Source organism: Corapipo altera, unplaced genomic scaffold, assembly GCF_003945725.1.
Source record: "Corapipo altera isolate COAL_440 unplaced genomic scaffold, ASM394572v1 47, whole genome shotgun sequence".
In the NCBI taxonomy this organism is placed as follows: domain Eukaryota; kingdom Metazoa; phylum Chordata; class Aves; order Passeriformes; family Pipridae; genus Corapipo; species Corapipo altera.
This window is the reverse complement of record NW_020884897.1, coordinates 476,950-500,242: the sequence shown is the minus strand read 5'-3', so window position 1 is coordinate 500,242 and position 23,293 is coordinate 476,950. Positions and strand designations below refer to the sequence as shown.

At 38.3% G+C, this 23,293-nt stretch overlaps 1 protein-coding gene across 1 annotated transcript in view; it reads right to left on the bottom strand.

Moving 5' to 3' along the window:
* Positions 1–22,944, bottom strand: part of WAC (WW domain containing adaptor with coiled-coil) — a 55,918-nt gene extending 32,974 nt beyond the window's left edge. The window contains exons 1-6 of the mRNA XM_027648355.1: positions 22,791–22,944; positions 22,634–22,670; positions 21,070–21,265; positions 2,557–2,663; positions 1,682–1,797; positions 1,117–1,229 (exon numbers count right to left, since the gene is read on the bottom strand). Coding sequence (XP_027504156.1) covers positions 1,117–1,229; positions 1,682–1,797; positions 2,557–2,663; positions 21,070–21,265; positions 22,634–22,670; positions 22,791–22,831 — 610 coding nt within the window. The 5' untranslated portion in view covers positions 22,832–22,944. The remainder of the gene's footprint in view (positions 1–1,116; positions 1,230–1,681; positions 1,798–2,556; positions 2,664–21,069; positions 21,266–22,633; positions 22,671–22,790) is intronic.
* Positions 22,945–23,293: the final 349 nt, after the last annotated feature.

Genomic DNA, 23,293 nt, shown 5'->3' with positions numbered 1-23,293 from the left:
TGAAGAGATAATTTGTGCCATTTTTCTTTTGTTCGCTGAAAATCCTGAACATCAAGTATAAGTTTTAAATTCTAGCCTTCAAAGAATTCCTCTTCACGTCACTTAAGTACTAAAACAAATTTACTTACAGTTGAATTAATTCAAGATAACTATATATACTAAATGAGTGACTAATCTGCATTTGTCACACAATCATAAGACTTTAAAATATGTTCCACAGGGAACACACCAAGCAAATACAGAGTAAGTCTTTTTATAGATTCTTAGATTGTCATCTGTCACAAAACAAATACTGCATTATGCATGTCTGCTATCTTTTTGTAGCATTCAGTATGTTTTAGCACATGCAGTACATTTCACTATGCACAGAAAAACAGTCCTTTATACATCCCTACCTCGTCAAGTCCCAAGATTGTGGGGGAAGATTAATACTCTGACTTCTACTTTTAAATCATCCTGAGAACTACGCTACAAATTCACCCAAACGACATCACAATACAGACAGAATCCCACAGTACAACTATTTTCCACAAAAAAATTGAATTGACAAAGATTAAAGCTAGGTATCAGGAAAAAAATTTCAAAGTTACAGAAATTCACAGTCCAGGAAAGGTTTTGCTAAGAGCATTGGTACAGTAAAAACATACTTGCAATAACATATACAAGGCTCTAAAAACCCTGATATCATAATCCACTAAATTAGCTTATTATTTTCGGATGTGAAATCAAGGCTTTAAAAGAGACCTCTGCATCTCTATTTTTAAGCTCAAAATATGACATTGGCAGGTCTCAATGATCACGACAGTCCAACTAAACTATAAATTGTGCAAGTTTTTTAGATAACTACCCATGAAGATAATTAAATTAGGCAGTAAAAGCTGAAAAAAGAAGGAGCACCACGAACAGCACTAAGCAAGTGTTACACTAGTAAAGGCTTAAAGTTATTTTAAGAAACAACATTTGGGAGAGCTGACTGTGTTACCCACTTTTGCTTTTATATATAAAAAGGTGAGAAAAACAGTTATGAAAAGGGATTTTTTAAAATTTTTTAAGTTTGGAAAAGAAAACAGTAATGCAAACAAGGCAAGAACATATTGCTGTAAAAAAACCACATACTTCCACTGGCAAACCCACTGGCAGCTGTCGCCTGCATCACCTCTCTTCTGTAATCCCTATCTTTTGGAAAACTGTTAACTGACATTTTGCTTGCTTCTTTTTGTCTCTGCTCTCTGAAGAAAAGAAAACAAAAGTTAAGTAAGAACTTAGATCATCTAATAATATAACAGTTTCTAGGGGTGAAGTTAACATGAGATGAATTAAACTGCTCTAAGAGCTTGCTGCCACGGGCAGGGTTGGCAAACTCTGGCCACTGCTTCCTTACACCCGTGCTTGTTGAAGCTCACAATGTACCAGTTCAGCTCACTAACACTGACCAAAAAAAAAGAAAACAGAACAACCCAAAACAAAAAACACCACTCACCAAAAATCAAAACAAACAAACCAATCATACTTCCCCCTCAGGCTTTGGATTGTTACGGGATAAAATAAGTGCCAGAGGTCACAGTAAGGGTAGAAACACGGCAGACTTAGACCACAACCTGTTATAGCAGTAATCTATTAGATAAGCTCAAGCTTAAGAATATTTGTTCCTGATACAATTAAAGCAAACACAAGCACATACCTTTCCAGCCACTCTTTTGGTTTTTCCCATTGTGAAACTTCTGTTCGGCAGTTGTAGTAGTATTTTTTGCCTGAAGAGCTGATGTGTTCAGACCAATCATCCGCAGAATCATAAGCCTTTAAAGTACAAACAGTGTTGGACAAAAGACCACTCGAGAGTTTTAATATGCAAATTTAAGAGTTTTCATTGTTTTTAAAACTACATGGTATCCTTATATGCATTTGCATCGCTAGTTTCCATTTACACCATCTCTAAGTGCCTGTTTCACTGATAGCCTGAAGATGTGACCACTATGCTCCCACTGCATTCTCCAAGTTTCCTCTGGTTTATTCCCACCAAACCTTAAACAAAAATCTAATAGTATGTTTAGTGAGATGCAGTAATGTCAATATTGGTAATATTAGTTTCCTTCACCTTAAAATTTCCTCAAAAATTATTATATTTTCAAAATTTTTCTTTACATTGCAAATTTACCTATTTTGCTTTAGTGCAATTTTTAACAAACACCACCTTAACTACTAAAACTTGGATAATAAAGTGACTAAAATGCACAATGTGTAATGCATCTTAAATAAGTAAAATCATGATGCCTTCTCTAGATTTACCACAAAGGTCATGGAAAGTATTTCTTCTTTAATTTAAATAATCTAGTATTTTAAAATTAAAAGCAGGTAGCTCAAAGCTCTAATGATTATCAATCGGAATAATTTTACAACTGCATCTTGAATTTACAGAGTGTTTATAAAATAAAGACTTAAGTTGGAAAATTCACTGAAGCAGGTAACATACATGTTGTTTTTCTTACATAAAATTATGAAAATATAGTGTGTATGAACGGGGTGACACAGGGATGAATACCAATCACAAATACTCACTGCATCAGAAGTTTTGCTTGGATTATTGCTGGGATTAGAAGAATGTGAATTTGAACTATGAAGAGCACTGTGGTTGTGTGAATTTTCTTGTGGAGAGTAACTGGTCCCTAAAGGAAAAAAAAAAGAAAGACTGTTCACAATGTATGTTTTCAAATAAATTAACAGTCTACATTCTAAGGAGGTAGAAGGGCAATGAAGAGGGGAGGGGAGAAAGTAAGTTGTCCACAGCCTGGACCACAGCATAGTTCAGATGCAGAAGTATTTCAGGAGATCATATGCATATTTCTTTTCACATAGAGTAAAACTCCCTTTGCCTTTCTAGTTACAATAATGCAGTACGTCCTTTCACTGGTCTTACTCTCAAACTTTATTCCATTACAAGCAAACAAGTAGCCTTTATAACTTTTGACACTTTGAAGAGTCCTAACATGCCAATTCAGAAATTAACAGGCATTTTCTCCTCAACATTAAGTCAGAAAGTTCAAATAGGCTTATCAACAGCCTACACAGATGCACAAAATCAGGTTGTAAGTTCAGTGAAGCAATGCTGTTTTCTCAACCACTGAGACTACTTGTAACTATTTCTAGGTAACTCTTTATGCATACAGATCAGACCCAATTTTCCTGCACCTCGGTCTCTGCAATAAAGGTACTGACATCTAGAATACCAAAAGCAACATTTCCCAAACTCCTCCTGCTTCTGGCCTCCCTACGAACTACTTCTCAAGGTAAGCTGGTTTTCCTCGATATGAAAACACTTAAACACAAAAAATCCCAGCTGAAATGGAAAGAGATAATTCTCAACATCTTTTAGATCTGGATTTGTGCCTAAGCTCAAGTCATCTGAACAGTTCCACATATGAAGCCAAAGTGCTTTGCAGATGGCAAAGAGTGGATCTTAGGGGCAACTACAGTAAAGAACAGTCTACTTAAGTGGACTGACAGATGCAAGCAAATGGAGTAATAAAAAAAAAATTGTTTTAAAGTCTTCCAAGAGCGACACACAGAGACAATGACTAAATGACATAGCACGGTGCAGAATTAGAGATACTATAGTCCAAATTCTGTCTTCTGAGCCTTCTGACTACACAAGCACTAACAAAATTACTATTTCAAAAATTTCTTCCTCCCCACCTCTAACCTTGCAGGTTAGAAAAACAGTCCACCACAAAAGTGAAGAGGTACAACACCATGATTAACCTGTTTAGCACCTTACAAAAGTTAAAGGTCAATCTGCACACGTGTTACTGCAACCTGAACCATCAGTATCTCAAAACCTTTCCCCACACCATCTTGACTAAAACTGTATGTTATTCTCTTTAAGGTTATGGAGGTTAAAAAAAAAAAAAAAAAGAAAAACAGAGTAAGTTTCATACTTAAATAACCGCCTTCCAGGAGCTGGGCAATTAGTCCTACATCAAAAGTATCTTGCATGCTTAGAGCCAGGTAGAATGACTTATCACTGGGCTTGTCAAAGCAATACTCACAACATCACATACTCGTGATGCACATGCATAACAACAAAAAAGACATTTATAAAAATAGACACATTTAATTCCCCTAAATATAAGTAGTATATTGTAATTACTAGTCTGTATTCCTCAGTCACACCAACAGCTAAATTTTTTTTTTAGACGCTGATTAGGGAGTGAAATAGCTGTTTAATATTTTTTATCGATCATTCTGTTAAGTTTTTATTTATTTACTACACCCTTCCACTGAGATAAAATCATTAAAATTTCTTTATGTATTTCCATAGGTTGCTCAACGCAGACATATTAATTCATTTCTACTACAAGATAAAATCATCTCCCTTTTTCAAGGAAAAAACAAAATGAAAATTTACCAGATGGCCTGTTTGAATAGTTTGATAATAGTCCCCTCAAAATGTCAGAAAACACCAATGTACTTAATTTACTGTAATCCTGTAGCATAGATGCAGGAACGCTGCATTTTGTTCAATATACTGAACAGGTACATGGTTATACCTAAATACTCCAGTGGTCTAAATACAGCACCACAGTGAATCTAACACTCATTTTCCAAACACAAGTAAGAGCCAGCAACATACCTATTAAATCAGTAAAATATTTTAAAGCCAATTCTACCCAACCCACAAACAAACCCCTCAAATTCCCTGTGCAGAGTTTCAGACCTCATGTGTTCTATCAGCTCAGCACATGCCCCCTCCATCTCAGAGTGTGCCCAGCCCCGAACTGAGTCACCAAGCAAGTATCAGAGCAGCCGCAGCAGTCACACCCACCTGCAGCTGGCCCTGATAGCAGAAACACCTATTACACAGCAGTTTATTCACAAGGGGCCCCTGGGCCCCTCTGTGCTGAGCTGCAATCCTCCCAGACTGCTCCCACAGGCTCCACCCAGCAGGGATCCTGTCCGAGCTGCCGGGCCTCAGCTGTATAAAAACTGACCATGGCTGCTCCAGCAATACCTACTGCCTCAGGTCAGCAGGACAAGCCATGTGGGCATTTACAGGGCCAACCATAAATACATTCCCAATGGTGCCCAAGACAATTACACAGTACAATTACAGGTGCAGGTTCACCACCCACACCTCCATTTTATTTTATGCATAATATTGCTTTACGTTTGGGTCTGTACCTGAACTTCAGAAATGAGCATATGAAAGGACTTCTGAACTGATGTTTGCTGCTGGGAAGCTTCCAAGACCAAAGCAAATGTACTCTGGAGAACAAGAGTTTTAGGCACTTCATAAAAGTTAAGGCCTTAAAGATTCTATGTAAACATGAAAACCATATTGCCAAATTACCTTTTTATACTGAGGCAGCAAGGTTTTAGTATGCAGTTAAATCCATGCACAACAGTCATCTAGGAATCTGACAACCCAGCCAAGCAAGCAGTGCCAGCTCAGGCTGCCTGGGAAAGTTGTAGAAGATCTTTAAAAGGCCACTAAGTTAAAATGGCATGCAGAAAGCAACCTGCAAGTGGAGGTCTACCTCTAAAAAGATGTGGGGGTTCCCCCGACTTGAATGCCTTCACCTTTAGCAAAGCCTAACCCCAAGTCAGTGGCTTACAGTGGCTGTGACTTGCAATCAGCTCTGCATCTCTCAGCTGCATGCCTGGCAAAGTAAATCATGAGAAAAGACTAGTTCATATTCCAGAAACAGGACTGATAAGGTAGACAGCACACTACTGTTGTCCCTCAAGACAGTCCCTCATAGCACTTCTCACCTTTTCCTCTTACAGTTAGACATTCGTTACTGGTTCCACTTTCTTCAGGAAGAAGGGACAAAGACTTGTTTTTAAAGTTCTTGTTAACATATCTTAAGATTCAGCAATTGCAAATATATATCTTTGATGCACCCCAGGGAAATTCACATTGTGTTACAAATAGTCCAACTCAGTTACAGAACTCCCCACGGAAATGTTTACTGCATCATCAGGCTGAGTTTCCTCAGCTTAATCATTATTTTGAAAGCAGTTAAAGCTGGAAAGAGCTACTCCTAACTGGAAGATGGCCAAGAAGGGCATCAGCACTACAGTTACATAAAACTGAAGTGGTGCAACTGTGTGAGTGAGCCTTCACTAACACTAATCCTAATGATGAACAAGTCATAGTGCCAGTCAGAGTCAGGGTTAATATATCAAAGCTATCACCAAGCCTTTCAAACAATCACATCCTCCTTACTAATGCACGAAAATCACCTGAAAGCACAAAGAGCAAGGTTCTGGGAACCAATTCAAAAACTGGGCTGTGACTTACTGCCTACTACAGATCTGAGATTCTGTCATGCCAAGACTCACTTTAAGTAGTTTCCAGATCCAAACTGCCGAATCCAAGACAGTTTGAACTGCAACAAGGGTTCAACACTGTGCTGAACTTGAAAAACAGATATAACATAGAGAGAAGTAAGAATATTTCACTTTGCAACACAGTCAACTTTCTCTAGTAATAATCACATTTAATTAATATCTCCATTAACACCACTTCAACTCTGAAATTATGAAAAACTCATATTCTGAGTTAGTTAAGGATTGGACTGTTCTAATAAAACAACTGATAAGATCCCTGTCAATATCCTAACTCTCATAACCATAATAAAACGTGTCAGTGCAGATAATATAAAGGAAGTTTACAAATGCTCACCGGCTGGAACTCAAAGGCAATCCGCCCCTTCAGTCCCTCCAGAGGGAACAGGGATTTAGGAAGGAGAGTCATCTTTTCTGTGCCCAGAAACCAGGCATGTGGAAAGAAACACTGGGCAGCAGAAAAGCAAGGAAGTTCATTCCATTTGTGTCAACGTCACACATACTGTTCCATGAACCTATGTTCCAACTCTCAGCTAACATGCAATCAAATCCATTAAACTGGAGACAATATCAGAACCTGAACTTCCTCAGTAGAACAAATACTACCCAACTGACAGACACTAACTAGTTGTTAACAGAGAAAACAGCAATATGATATTTTATGGAGATAACTAATTAAGACTTGTTTAAACAGTGAAAATGATAGAAACTTATCTAGGATAAGCCTAAATTTAAATGTCTTAAGTGTATTTCAACTGGCTTTTTTAGTTCAGTGCAAATCTTTGTCCGGAACATTTTCTGATGTACTGCATATGGGAGTAAATAAAGCAGCACAATAGGAACACAACACCCAATGTCCCAGCAGCAACTAAACAGCCTATCATGGCCATTTTGATTTGCCACATGTAGAAGTAATAAGACAAATCATAATTTTTCTTCACTGCATTTTTATGTGGCCTGCTGTATTGAAATAAATACGGTTGCCTTCCACAGGCAAACAAAAGCATAAAAACTTGCCATCCTCCTAGCAGAGCAGTGGCCTCAGAGAATACACCAACTGCGCAGTAACATTTTCCAGAAATTCATAACATACTAAGTTGAATGCACAATGCTCTGCCAAAAGAAAGAAAATCCAGCCTGATCACTGTACTGCCCAACTGCCCAATTACATACTCATTATGCCCCCCCAAATAAATGTTTTATACCAGTCAACAAGTAGCTCTATTGAGCATAAAAGCTTACAAAGCCTCATTTCATTCCCTGCCTTCCTCTCCTGCCACACTGCCTATCCAGGACAGCAGTCTCTGTTCTTTTGCAATATCCAATTCACAGGGTAATCATTCCAATATAAAGACGTTTTCATCTTTTTTTTCCAAGTTGCCATTCACACAAAATTTAATGGAAATCAGCCAAAAACATTACTATAAACAGACCAAGACTCGTACATACATGGAGTTGCAAAAATGACCAATAAGGGATGGAAATGATACGATAAGCATACAGTTTTATTCATAATAGAATTTTTCTTTTAAAATGGCAGTAAGAAAATGACACCTTCAGAAGGAAAAGTCAAGAGCAGTAGCCAGTGAAAGTTAAGGACTCGTATTGTTTTACTAATGCAATACTCCACACATGCCAAGATATTACTGATTACTGCATAATGTATAGTATTTTATTACTTTGTTGTCTTCTGTTTACATTTTTATTTTTAATTAAATCTACTCAATTTATTTCAGAAACTGAAGTTTAATTTTAGGGCAAACAGACCAAACTGCTCTAGAAAGAAAACCAGTTATCTTGCACATCAAGGAGGAAAGCAAAAGGTAATAAAATGTTAGAAAGTTAACACTGCTGGAACAGATATAAACTTATTTTGGTCCAACCATCCTCTTCTCATTTGCTCCTTTCCTTTTTACAGCTGCAACTAAGAAACTAAATAAATTTGGGGTTGTTTTCTTCCTCCCCTCAGTCCACCTCCCAGTAGCAGTGAGAAATCATTTTTCAACTTAGAAAAGTATCAGGTTCACTAACAAGGTCCACTGAATCCACTGAGTTTCTGTATGATCCAATACTCAAATGTCCCAAATCATACCATTCAAAAAAGCCTAAGGGATGAAACATGCATTTCACTACACTCTAGACAGAATCTCTACCAACTTCCTTCTTCCAAGAAAACCAGTATATTGTCAGTTTTCCTGATATCTCAACTACTGAAATAACAATAAGCCAAAGATGGGACCAATAATTTTACCATCATCTGTATAAAACATTTATTCCTAACTTCTGAAGTGGAGTAAGCAATATCATTTGAAAGAACTTCCCTCTTTCTCATGAATTAAGGCAAATTCCAAACAGCTTCTAAACACTTCTGATAAGACTCAAAGGTTACTAAAGTAGATACTTCTAAACAAACTGTAATCTAGAAGGTGGATCTATGTGACATTGATAACTACAGGTGAACAACACATTCTTCAGATTTACAGTTGAGACTTCCTCCCTTTAGGGGGCCTTAGGTTCAGGTCAACTAATAAATTAAAAAAATGCTAGGAACATCCTCAACACTGCTGAACACTTACTAAGGCACCCACTTCATTTGAGATCAACTGACTTGAAAAAAGCAGCCTAAGCAATTTTACCCATGGAAAATGTATTTCAGCAATACAAGTGATTCATATTCCTAACACTCAGAAGACTTCAGTGTGTTAAATAAAACCCAAACTCCCTGTTCAACATGACTAATGACAGTCAATTTTAAAATCTTTTTAAACTTGCAACACTAATTACCATTGCTGTGCCTGATGGAGTGAGACATTCTTCTGAAAAGAAAACAGATAGGTTGAGAATAAAGCCAAACTCTGCTTTCATTCTGGACTGTAGCTCATAAAACATTTACGTCTCTAATACAGTGTCAGAGACTGCTCAAGAGAGGTTCCTCTCACCTCAAACAACAGCTTCATGCAAAAAGAGGTTTTTAAATTACGACACGCAAAACCAGACGTGTTAAACTGACAGCTTGAATCCTTACCAAGAACTAAGAATGAACTGAACTCCACTGAGTCATCTGAACTCCAGCCTGGATCAGCACAGCAAATGGGCAACAGACTGAAATGTCCCCCTTCCAAGCCATCCCCAGCAACGCACCACAAACCCAAATGAGCAGCCCTCCCAGGAACATACTGTAACAGAGCACTAAGAGATTCAAGCTCAGTAATGGAAGTCTAACAGCAGCACAACAACACATCATCCTGCCTCTGGCAACAACACTTCCACAAACCTCATCAACTAAAAGCGAGCAGAAGATTGTCTGCTACTGGTTCATGCCTCAGACTGCTCTGATACCTCTGCAAAAGATAAAAACTCCACTAAATAAATAACAGCAAGAAAGCTGTGAATAGCATTTCAGGATTTTACTTGAGTCATAACTAACTAAGCATCTGATAATAAGCAGTTACCACAAAGAGGTAGAACAGTGTGCGTGTAAAAGTATATTCAGTGCACATCAGAAACAACCATTTCACTTCTGACAGATCCCCTGAATCTCTATTTCTGTAATCACTGATACACGTTAAATAGTGTAGATAATTCCAAATTTAAAGTTTCTTCCTCTCAAAAGCCAAGAAAAACTAGAGAACTCAAGACATTTCTAAAAATATATTAGTCATCTGGAGCAATAGGCACATGCTCAAAGGATTTCTGAAAATTAGGCTCAAGGGATACTAAAACTGCATAAACAAATCCCTTAACATTAACAGGGGGCATCACAAATTTTACTTTTTATTCAAGGAGCTTCCCAAAGAACATAAAAAATTGGAAGAATCGCCGATGTCTAACAACACACACCTCAGATGGAAGTTACTCAAGTGCAGACACTGTGTAAGCACTGGGTATTCCAATATTTTAAGATTACAAACAGCACAGTAATTCACTATGAAAGACTGACCATAACCCAATCACCATAAACTGTAGTTTTATTAAAGTCAGGGGTTATGCAAAACAATTTCTGGTTACAAAGGAGAATAAAAAGCAGTGGTCTTAACACAGTTCAGAGACTACTTCTCCTTTTCTGTATATCCACAGCACCAAATTAGTACTCCCACTCAAAAGCTCCAAACAATTAAGCAAGATATGACAACTTAATCTCCCTGACAAAATCCTCTGAGCAAAAACAAGATTAAGTAAGAACAAGGCCATGCTGTTTAGCAACTCTCAATTTTCTTTCAGTGTTTTGAGTAGAGCTTCTTGAGGACAAAGAACTTTAAGGAGAAGACTCTGTGAATGCAATACTGCTTACAAATGAACTTTCAATGCAGGTTTCCATTACTCAGTTTAAAATAAGGAAGATGAAGCTGCAGGCTTTTATGACACAGGTAGTGCTATGCAGTGACAAATGCTTGCAACCTTCGTCCCATCTTAAAAAGTTTCCTTCATCTCAGTTGAGCACGCTCCCCTCAGAATCACCAATTCAATAAGTACACGGTGTTGTAGAACTCTAAAAAAGGGAGTCTCTGTTACAAAACATTACTGCAATCCTGCAAAAAGATTAGTCACAGACATAAGTAACACACTTAAATCCTTAATAAAAGGGCTGTGGCGGAATGAATGTCTAAGTGTGTTAAAAAATAGGCAAGAGCAAAGAAAAGGCAGCACGTATGTCCCTTCTTAAATGTGTCTTAAAAATAGTACCTAAGTCAGATTATCTCAAATTCGTATCTCAAGATCAAATACAACAGAAGAACCAACCTACACTTCAATACCAGATCATTCCTTAAGTGCTATTAATATTTATCATATGAAGAGAACTTTGCTTTTCTTCTAAGACTACGCAATGTCCACGTCTCAATAAAATAGAAAAAGTACTACTTCACCTAAAATCTGAATATTGACTGATCTGCTCATACAGAATTCTGGAATATTTCTATTTTCAGCATGATTTTTTTTTCCCCTGGACATGCTATTTCTTCACCATAAATGAGCAAGCTAACTAGAAAATATTTACAATTAAAAGCAGCAATTGCTCAATAAACTTTTAGATAACTTGAGAAATGATTAGGCTTATACACACTACATTTTCAGTTCTGGACATGCTATGCCACTTATGTATTTATTACAGCATAGATATACAACAAGTATTTAATTTTCCATTGGGAATTGTTTTTGAAAAGACACTAGTAACACTCAAAAAACGAAAATTAAAAAAAAAAAAAAAAAAAACAACAAAGCAAATCAATTTCTGTCGCATAGAAGTTTATCATTAAAATAAAGTAACACTGGCCCAGAGCTCAGAGTGTAAGTGGAGCCAGCAAGGATTGACCTAAGAATTAATATATTTAGTGTTGTGGTTTTAATAAAACGGATTCATAGCCTTATTTCAGGCTGGCCCATCTCAGCTTAACAAAGCTTAGCTCAGCTTAACAAAGGTATTGTGCAACACAGCTTTCAAGTATCTAAAGCACAATAGGTGACAACACAATTTATTCCTCTTCCCATTAAGTAATTCTTAAATATATACATGAAATTCAACTGGTCTTTCCTGGAATTTCATTACTACAGGACAATATGCCTCTTCATAAAAGCTAAAGTTATGTTTACAAACTCAAAATCTATTTTACAATTGTTTGATTGCCTAAGTGTCTAATTTTATTTCCCTAGTTAAGTAAACACTCTCAAAAGGACTATACAAGAACTGCAATTGTTACTGTAGGCAGTGTTTTGCCAGTAGAAAGAGGTGAATTTTACACCTCTTGAAGAAGATCATATTATTCTTGTATTAAAGCAAGAAGAAATAGCATTCTTTCAGAAGAAACGAGGGGTTTTAAAAATTAAATCTGTTAATCTGTCAGCAGGTGTCTGAATGAGGAAACTACTCAAATGACTTCCCCAGACAAGATCTGAACTCCCGCCAACTTTACTCAAGAGTGACAGGAACACACCAGCATCCAGAAGAATATAATTACGTGGAATAACAGCAGAAAATAGGAAAAGCACATTACCTAACCTGTATTCCAGAGTTAATGCACAAATGCATGTTATTTATTACATGTCTTAATAAATAAAATTTCTTGGTGATTTTTCCACTTTTGGGAGTGAATAGGTATGTTTGAAACATAAGAAATGAGATAAGCAGGACAGATCATAATTTTTCTTTCTCTTGTTTTTGCTACTGATAAATAAGAATAATTGATAACTGCTACTCTCACAAACTCAGTGACAAATCTACCTAGAAAAGCACTGAGGAAGACTGTTGCTTTGGAGGACATAAAATGTAATATTTAGGAAATCTAGGAAACCAGGAGAGAGGAACTACTCTGTGTAACTGGAATGGAGCTGTAAATCTGCTTCTTAAAAATCTTTTCAGAAAGCCTGACATGCCTAAATATATATAGCAGGTCAGAGAAATTAGTCACCATGTATCATAAAAATAATGATAAAACCTTAGACAAAAAAAAAGACCTGAAGATTTCTGCTGCCCCTCAGACACATTTAGCTCATTCAGCTCTGAAAACTAATTGTTCATATTTCTCACTGCCTTTTCTTTGTCATGAAGCCCTTGAATACTGTATTACATCTCTTTTTTTTGAGTGATGACAGGAGGATATTAGCATTTTTATCATACCTCTGCTGTAGAAACAAAACGAGTTATGATTTAAAATTGGGACAGAAAAAATGACGACACTGAACTCTGACATACTGTGCCTTCACAAGTCTCCTCTGTAGCAGCAGTCACAGTAAGGAACAGATGATTATCCCAAAGCACTACAGGGCCTAATCAGAGGTCTTTAGGCCCCTTGTTTTCCATTAATTTCCAGCACAATGTAACATTGCTGCATTCATTGAAACCTAAGTCAAGGCCATACAAGCTGAATGGACAGATCTTAAACCATCTGACAGAAAGAGTGAAGTCTCTTGTCAGTCATCTGCTCAAAAATTTATCTCCTTTGCCAACGACTTGGAGGACAGAGTTTCCAACTGGATATACCAAGCAGGGACCTCATCAGTGTCTGTAAGCATCTGAGTGAAGAGTGTCCAGAGGATGGAGCCAGGATCTTCTCTGTAGTGCTGGGCAATAGGACAAGAGGTAATGGGCAGACACTGATGCACAGGAAGTTCCACCTGAACATCAGGAAGAACTTCTTCCCTGTGCAGTGACTGCACACTGGAATAGGTTGCCCAGAGATGATGTGGAGTCTCCCTCACTGGAGATATTCATCTGGACAAAATTCTGTGCCATATGCTCTAGGATGACCCTTCTTGAGCAGGGAGATTGGATCAGACAACCCACTGCGGTCACCTCCAACCTGACCCATTCTGTGATAATTTTTGAATACCATTCCACAAGTCTACTTCCAATCAGCAGGGAAACACAATTTGTGCCTTAAAACATGGATCTCGCTTCACAAGCTTGAAAGTAAGGAGAAAAAGGAAACACTGCCCAAGAGGAAAAGGAGGAATGCAAAACTATATAGGAGAATTCCTGGCTATTTCACTGTTTGTTTTCTTTTTTTGCTGTTGAAGGTCTGAGAAAAAAAATTCCGCTGTAGGAAAATAAGTGAAAATCAGATTCAAGAGATGTCTCTGAATAACTTAGGAAGTGTTTAAAATGTACAGGATCAGCAATTTATTTTAGAAGCTTACACTTCAAAAACTGATGCAATTTTGTTCCCAATATATTCATTGCCACAGACTTTCCACTTATTACAGATTAATGAATTTCAAAATACTGTTTCACAAAGCAACACTTCCCACAAAAATGTCAATAAATAAAAATTTTAGCCTACAGTACAATTCTGAGATTACTCCCTGTACATATAACTGCAGGCAGAAAGCTCTGATTTCAGGAAAAGGATAAAATATTAAGGAAAAAATTTGGTAAGCCACAAGTGCTCTGGTTAATATTCTTTAATAGGCTAAAGTATTGAAGAGATACAGGTTCATGACAAAATCTAGACATGAATTCCCTGTATGATTAGGCTTGTGCCATCAATGGAAAACCACACCATTTTAGTAGGAAAACAAACCTGCACGTGTAAAATAAGAAAAGCAGCACAGAAATAAACAGCATCCTTACACTACTGGCCACATCATTGGGATAAAGCAGCAGCTAGAGGACTTACATGCTTTTTTAGGGTAGCTGTATTGTTAAAAGCTAGGAAATCTGCTAAAGGTCTTCAAGAAAGAAAACAGAACCTTCTAATATTGACATTACAGCAGGGAACACCTGCAGTCAAGTGTAAGAAAGTCTGATGACTCCTTCACAATTCAAGAGAAAAGATTAAGTATCAATTTTACTCTAAATATAAAGAAATGCTTCTCTCTTTTTAAGTGCTCCATTTAAGTCCAGAAAGGGTTTATTTTTATAGTACAACAAACTCATGACAAAACATAAGCATTAGTGTTGAGAGCTGCCTTTCACTGCCAGTACAAGTTTTTTTTACTGAAGAACTACATAAGGAACGATGTCTCTGTACATCAAGACATTTTTCTTCTGGAAGTGCCAACAAAATTGCACAAAAGCCTGACTTGGTAAACAAATGCAATTAACATTGGAAGTTGGGTGCCATTAAATTACTATTTTCCACAGCAAAGTTATTTCAGCATCACCTCCTCTCTCAGCCAGAGAGGCAGAGCTTTCTCTTCCAAGTTTTGCATAGCTTTGATGATACTTGGCTTACTCAATACTTTATATTGAATAGATAGAAATGGCTGGGAAAACAAATGTAAACTGTCAATAAACAGTATTTCTCTTAGCAAGCAGCCATGTCCCAAACTGTGGTCAAGGAATTAATTCTAATTTGAGGACCATTAGAGAATACAGAGCAAACCCAGTAAAAAAAGCTACTTTACAAGTATCTATCTTTACTACAGCCTAGAAGCAGGCAGCTCATCAGAAACTTACAGGTTTCATTACTTTTCTTCGCCTTCAGCACAGTACCCAAAAAGCACAAATTTAGTAAGCTGTATATTCCATTTCTGTGAAGTCAGAGGCAAGGAACATACAGTAAGAAAGCACGATGCTAAGTAGAAATCATTCCCTTATGATTGGCTTATGTACCAAAGACAAGCAAATTTACCAAATCTTGTATATACACACTATTTTCCCCTTTCCAAAACATAAAATAAGCTTACACATGAAAGTTTAACGTGTCTAACACGTAGACTGACATGAACATATTACACTTATAATCCAAGAATTACGAGTTCTTTAAGATACATATTTGCTTAAAGAGATAAACTATAAATGGAAACCTTCAGAGGACCTATTTACAGATCTGAATTTTATACATTCACAAGTAAAAGAACATAAAAACAGTAACTTACAATTCTCAGTGTCAAAGTCCTAAGAGCAATAGATTTGGGGAAGCAGCTGCATCAACAGGTGACAAACAAACAGCACTGCTTATTAACATTTGATGCAGCTTCCATTTCAGATCAAGTCTCCCACTAATACATCTTTACTCTAGCAACCTACACCAGATACTTGAACTTCATCAAGAGAAACAGAGGACTCCATCCACTTAAATGCATGAAGACTTAGCATTTAATACCATCATATTAATATCAGAATTCTTACCTAATACCAATAATACAAAACTAGAGGTTTATATCTTCCATTCTGTGCCATTTAAAAACAAGCTTTGCAGTTACTTTTCAAAAGCAATTTTGAATATTAACATTCTAAACTTCTAAATTTAAAAAGTACATACACAAGTCACATACTTTTCAACTTCTATTCTATTAAAGATCCTCATGACAGACTAACACCAAAAAAATGGTCATACAACCAATCAAGCAAAAACTCACTTCAGAAATATCACCAAATAGACTGAGTAAATGGAAAGCTCTGTTCTATGTAAAACTTCTAAACTCTGAAAGCAAATTTAAAATTAAACCCACCGTCTGAATGTACTATAAGACTTGAAAGGAAGCTTTTATCAACATCAGAAAACAAAAACCTACTTTTCACAATTTTTTCTTTTAATCCAGAGAAAAGCTTCTAAAATGTGAATGGTCCTGGAAACAATTCCATTTCTCTTAAAAAACAAACCTACCACCAAATCCCACCTCCTTTAGAGCCATCCTAACACTCAACACTCATGGAACAGGGAAGTGAATCACTACTTCTACACTTGGGTGTTAGGGAATGTTCAAAGCAGATGAGAGAGCTTACTCTCCTTTGTGATTAGACTTCTCTCATCCCACCTTTGACTGTACAGTTACTGTGAGGAAACAGTTTTTACAGTAATGAATAATTACTTTAACAGCAGTTAACCCTAACTACATATATAGATTCTATTCCAGCTTCCTCCCTCAACTCTTTACTACATTTCATTACTCTGACTTGCCTCTTTCCACCTCCCCTGCAATTTCCTCTTTACAATGCAGGCAGCTTCCATGCTCTTGTACCTGCCCTAACATCCCATTTATTTCTGACTGCTGGTCAATGATCACACGGATTTAATAAGGATTTACCCTCCTGTCCTCCTCTACTGACAGATTTCTAACACAGGAACCTAACACAGCTCTCTGTTTGCTGTCCCTTTCCTATGAGGACTCTGAACTCCTTCAGGAATCACTAGAAACAAAGCAAGCCAACACTTCATGAAAGAAGCTCCCATCACTACTTCAATAAAAATAGGAACTCATTATTTAAATTATTCCATTCAGTCTCTAACAGCAGTAGGATGTTTAATCCTAGAAGTGTATTACAGTCATTAACAGTGGTCACTGACAGTATTCTTAACTGCCAATTTAAAAAAAAAAAAACACATGCAAAAGAAACATTCACAAAGCTTCAGTTATACTTTAAAATTTAAGTATCACAAGTTATAAGCAAATTTCATTAAAGTAGCCTACCCAGCACAATAGCACACAATCCAGTAAAGATTTCATGCTATGTACATTAACACTCTCTGCTTATTATTTTAAACAATTCACTAAGATCATGGCATGAAACCAACAAAGTTTTAAAGTCTCTTAAACATAAATGTAGTGAAACACAGTATTTTCTTCACAATAAGAAACAATTGAGTACAGGTAGCTTAACTCTACTAGCCTTTTTTGCTTCAAGTTCTACTCTTAGTGGGTCATTCCCCTCAGTATATTAAATTACAAAGAAATATCCTTTTCCCTTTTTTTAACGAAGGTTGTATCTTGCATTTTTACTCCTAAATAATATATATATATATTTATACATATATATATATACACACACCTCCCTTACAGTATTTTCAAAGCCACTCTACTATATGGCCTCTTTGTTTTCTTTCCTGTACACCAGGATCTCCCCATTTATGCATATAAAAAGAACTACAACTGCCATCCATGCTCTCAGTTTATCCATCTTCAAGCATGAGAACCCTCAAATCTTTGTATTTCCCTTTTTCTTCAATGGAAACATTTCTTCCACATCTACACGGCCCTTCCTAGTCCTATTCCCCACAAACAATGCTGGCTTTAAGTCCCTATTTGTTACTGTTAAGAAACTTCACACTTGAGTTGGTCTCATGAGACCCCCTAATCTCTTCAAACCCCACACTTGCCCACAGCAGCTGATCTATAAATAGGAGATGCACTGAGGGGGGGAGCTGTTCATTATGTTTTAAACACTTGAATACAATGTGCCCACGCACAAGGACCTGAAAGCAAGAACAAAGTTAAGGCAGTTTTTTGATATGCTGGATGTACAAGTATTCTTAGAAAACCAGGGATGTGACAAAAACTTGCAAGTACTTCACTGTGTTTAGGCCAAGATAAACCTGGAAGTCTCTCTCCAGAGAATGACTGCCTCTGCATGCAGCCTCTTTCCACAGAAACCATGCAGTAAGCAGCTTTGAAACATGCTTTGTTTGCACTGTATCAGTATGGAGGGCTTATCCATAACACGTTTTAAAACTTTAACTGAATTTCTTAGTATGGATTACAGTTCTACAAACACAGAAGTTTCTGCCATGAGTATTTAAAAAATAAGCTGTAACAACAAATACCTTTATACAGGTACCAAAAATATTAATAACTCAAAAATGGCAGAACCACCTCCTGTTAATTTTCAATCAATTTAATTATAGTTCTTATATTTCAAATGTGTACACTTCAATCTTTAAATGACACTTAGCTCGTTGTCTTTACCACAGAAAAGTGAACCAGTCATGACTAAATCAGCATGTTACACCTGTGAACCTTCCTGTTTCACTTCAGAGCAAAAATCACTAAGAGACATAGAGAAATGCTCTCTTAACATTGACTTGAGAGGGAGAGATCAGGTTAAATTGGCTTTATGTTCAGTATTAATACTGCAGATTTCTGTCCTATTTTGTTTTCTGAGGTATGAGAGAAAATGAGAGTGTTTGTGACTATAATGCAGTTTTGGGAAATAAATACTAGAGTTGTTTCAATGAGGTTTGTTTTTTTAAGTTCAGCTAGATCATAAGGCAGTAACATCTTTGTAGTAGTTTCAAATCAAGCACCACTGGTTTTAAAATAATGCATGGCAATTACAAAAAATAAAGACCACACAACTTTTTCATTCCCCCAGAATGTAAAAAGAAAACAAGCTAGAATACTACAGTAGCATCAAAGCAAATCAGTACTCTTCAGTCATATTAGAGCTTAGATTAGCACTTTAAAATTTTAGCACTTTAGTATTTTTGGGGTTTTTTTTCCACTGTATGTCTGTAATTGCAAAACTAAGCGAATACTATAGCAATAACAGCACTTCAGTGTAATTCAATAGACAGAGAACATGGTAAATTATTTTGTCTTTTGCATATTAGCAATATGCAAATGGCCATTATAGCATTTCACTTACATTCTCACACCTACCTTCAATTCACACTGACAGAAATACTCAGTAAATCAAAGACAAACTGATATCCTGCTGCCCACATCTGCTCAGCTTTGGTTTTACCATGTACAATATATAGGATTTAGTACAACTTTGATGTCTGGAATGTATTTTACAAAGGTGAAACTGCGTCCAAGCTAATCTTACTAACAACACACAAAAAATATTACTTATTTCCATTGAATAGTACAAACGTTCAACTTTGAAAATTAGTAATTTCCCTCAGACTGTTGAAGACTACTTCCTTCTTCCAGTCTGTTAACACATGATGTGCAAACGACTGCTTTCAGATCAGAATAAATGAAACTTTCCCCTGTGTTAGCAGCCAGGAGAGGGTACAGGGGGAGTTTTCCTTCCATTTACAAAATTACAAATAATTCATTTTCCTTCATCCTTACTGTGCACATCCATGCTCCAGATCATTCCCCAACTATTAAATCCAGCTGGACTCAGTAAGAACTTCAGAATGTCTTTCCTATCTTAAAAACAATCCCAATACACAAATAAGCAAATACACTCCCCACATAGAGCCTCATCCTCCAGATGTTTTCATATATGCATAACTCCACTAAAAGTAGCTCAGTTGAAGCAGAAAAAATTACTGACTGTAGCAAAACTAAGCAGAATTGCAAAAGTATGTGGGATGAATATCTCTGGACAGGTGAACAGGAAATAAAAGAGGACGCCTCTGTAACCCAAAAAGTAGCACAGAATAGCAGCCTGTGGGCATTGCACATGCATTTAATACTGAGATTACACTCTCAATTATGATGAGATATAATGAAAATAAGTGTACTAACAAAAGACACATGTTTTTATAATCCATCTACACACTTCTATGACATTATCAGTGGTCTACAGAGCCTCTGCATTAAGCCAAAGAAGGAAAACAAATAGGAATTGTAAGAACAGTTGAGTACCATAAATACATTTGTGGTATGGAACTCCTATTTTCTAAAAGGTACTCAAAAGTATTTCCTTTATTTTATTATAACTATTTTATCAGGTGAAAGTAGTGCAGCAACAAATGTATCTGTCTATCACAATTTGTTAGCTTTATACAAAAAAAAAAGCACTGATTTAAAGCTGCAAGTTTTCTACTTGAAGACTCCACTTTATAATTTGATAGAGAAACTAAATGCCAAAACAGAGAACACTTTTCCAAATTCAAAGAGTAACCACAATTTTCTAAACTACAACTGTTTGTTACCTTAATACTATTTACTACATGGAAAACCCTACTCTTTCCTTTTTCTACAAAGTGGGGATACAAAGCAGTATCAGTTAAAAAATACTGGGGCTATGACTACTGTCTTATAATCCTGTAAAAACACAGAAGGAAGACTTGACTGTGAACCTACTTCTTCCAGCTTCTGTCAAGAAAGGTTCTAGTATGAGCTACTTTTGATTATCATCTTCTGATTTTATTAAGAGTTCTATAAAGCAACTAAACATGAAGAAGCTCTTTTTCATTTCTGATGGAGTTTAGTCTATGAAACATGTACTTACACAATATAGCACCACAATACACCAAGTTATTAAAAAAGTATCCAAACCAGCCTATATTTATTGCTAATGAAAATCCAGAAAATTATTTCATGTTATTAAATGTTGCAGTATGTCTAAAGTAAATGAGACATACCACTTTTAAAAAAAAGTTTATTTAATCTTTGGGGTTATAAGGAAAACTACCATACCTGTAAAAATCAGAAAAATAATAGGTGTTACAATGCCTAAATGAAGCCCTTTGACTTCACTGCAGTCTTCCAAGCACAGCACAAGGCACATTTAGAGTAAGAGTCATCACCTGAGTGATAAGGGCTACATTTTAATATTAATGAGAAATTAGTAATTGTTTAAATAAAGGTTTGTTAAAGGTAACTCACCACCATCCCTCTCTCTAACTCTGTGAGTATGCACACTTTTTGCTTTACTGTGCCCTGTGTTGTCACCGTATTTGTTCTCAGGGCTGTCAGAGCGCCGCAGCATTTTATTTGGCGGTGAAGGATCTGTGGTGTCTCGCATCTTGTCATGACGGTGATCACCACCACTGGGGTGACTCTTGGATGAGTACTTAAGAGCCTGCAACAAATCACAAGAAAACAGACATTCACATTAGATATGAAGTTTCTGGACTGATGTTAAAATGTTACTTCTAAATTTTACATTTCTTTCAAAAACTTTTAAAAGTTAATTAATTTTCATCTCCTATTTAAAAAAAAAATCAGCATTAGTCTTTCTAATTTTAATTACCTACAATAAAGCAACAAGTTCTGTAATTAGAACTCAAACCATTTTCTCCCACTATCATATCCAACATAACACTTGCTGTTAAGAAAAACCGTTTCTCTGTCTTTTCACTGATGGACTACACACTTTCAACAGTAAACAGGCCACAGTTCTTCTGCACTTTTGGGAGAAGCACAAGTCTCCACTTCGTATTAAGCATATGAACTGAAAGTTACACTGAATCAGTGTAAACTTTGAGCATGTTCTCCATACTCTTGTCAAGATCATTTTACCTTGAACTTCTGTGACCTTTTTTCAATACTTTCAACACTCTCAACATATGTAATTAAAAAAAAATAATTCTGGAGGGCCAAAACATGCTAAAATTTTAAGTATTTACCAAAAATTACATGTTCTGCCTCACTTTGACCTGCTTGGTTTTGCAGTGTGAGCTCCTGAGTGGCCAAGTGTTTACATTTACATGAGCTGTCACTGACAGCTGCCTTGGACTGCTATATGGCACTTCACAGCCATACAAATACACAAATACAATGAAACAGGTCAATTCTGGGCCTAAGGAGAGAAGTATCCCAACATACAGCTATCCACAGACTCACACACCTACAACTGTTTTTTTAGTGGACACAGCAAAGAAATAAGAGTACCCACCATAGAGAAATTGAGGTTATTGTCAGAAGCCCGAGAATTTTATGGCTTCTGAACGTGCCCAGCAGCTGGCAACTGCAGAAATTAAGCCTTACTGGCAACCCCAAGTTGTTCAGGGTCTAAACCCATGCCCTGCTCAGGTTACAGCCCACAGCAGCAGTTTTAGGGAGAAGAAAGGACTTTGGGCAGGGGGGCTGGGTGGGGGGGGGGGGGGGCAAGAACAAGACACCTTTTGTTTTTAGAAGGAAAACACTCACCTCCCCCTGGTTCTCGGCTCCGCCGCGGGTGACCCCGGCCCGCTCCCCCGCCCCTCCCCGGCTCCCAGGCCCGGGCCCCGCACTAGGCCGCTGTTGCTCGCCCCGGCCCCACAGGCCTGTGCCGAGCGCCGGGATCCCGTTCCCCGCTCCGCGGCCGCCTCCCCGCCCCGCGGCCCCGGGAGCACCGCCGGGAGCCGGGCAGGGCCGGCCGCGGCACCGCGGCCTAAGACGGCCGCCGGAGCCTCCGCCGGAGTAGCTCCCCTCCGCCCCCCTGCTCCTCCTCCCGGCCCCGCCGTACCTGGTAGGGCTGCGAGTCCCCCCTGCGGTCGTGACAGCTGAGGAGAGAGCGAGAGAAAGAGAGAAGCGTTAGCGAGCGCCCGTTACCGGCCCCGCGGCCGGGCCGAACATGGCGGAGGGGGGGGGCGGCCCCGCGGGGCCGGGGGGGGGGGATTTACCCATCACTGAGTCTCTGCTGTTTCCTCGCATACATTACCATCAATGCCCGGCCTGTGTGTGTGAGGGTGAGGGGACCAGGAGGGCACGGCCGCGGCCGGGCCACAGGCGCCGAGGGGGGAGGCGGGGGCGGCAGCGCTCCGGGGGTAGGGACGGGGGGAGGGGGCGGCTCGGGCAGCTCGGTTGGAGCGGCGCTCACGGGCCCATCGCCTCGAGAGGGGAGACGCCGGCAGCTCGGCCCCGCGCGCGCTGAGACACACCGGGAGCACCGGGAGCACCGACTCGGCCGCCGCCTCCCCCCGCCGCGCCCGCCGCCGCCGCTCCAACTACATCCGGGGAACTCGGGCGACGCCGCGCTCGGTCAACGTCGGCTCTTTCCGGCTCTTTCCGACGCGCTCCGTCCCCTCTGTCCCCTTTGCTCTCGGGCGACTCTGCCTTCGGCAAACATCGGCTGCGTCCGCCGAGCCCGACGCCCCTCAGTCCCTCCCTTCGGCAAACATCGGCT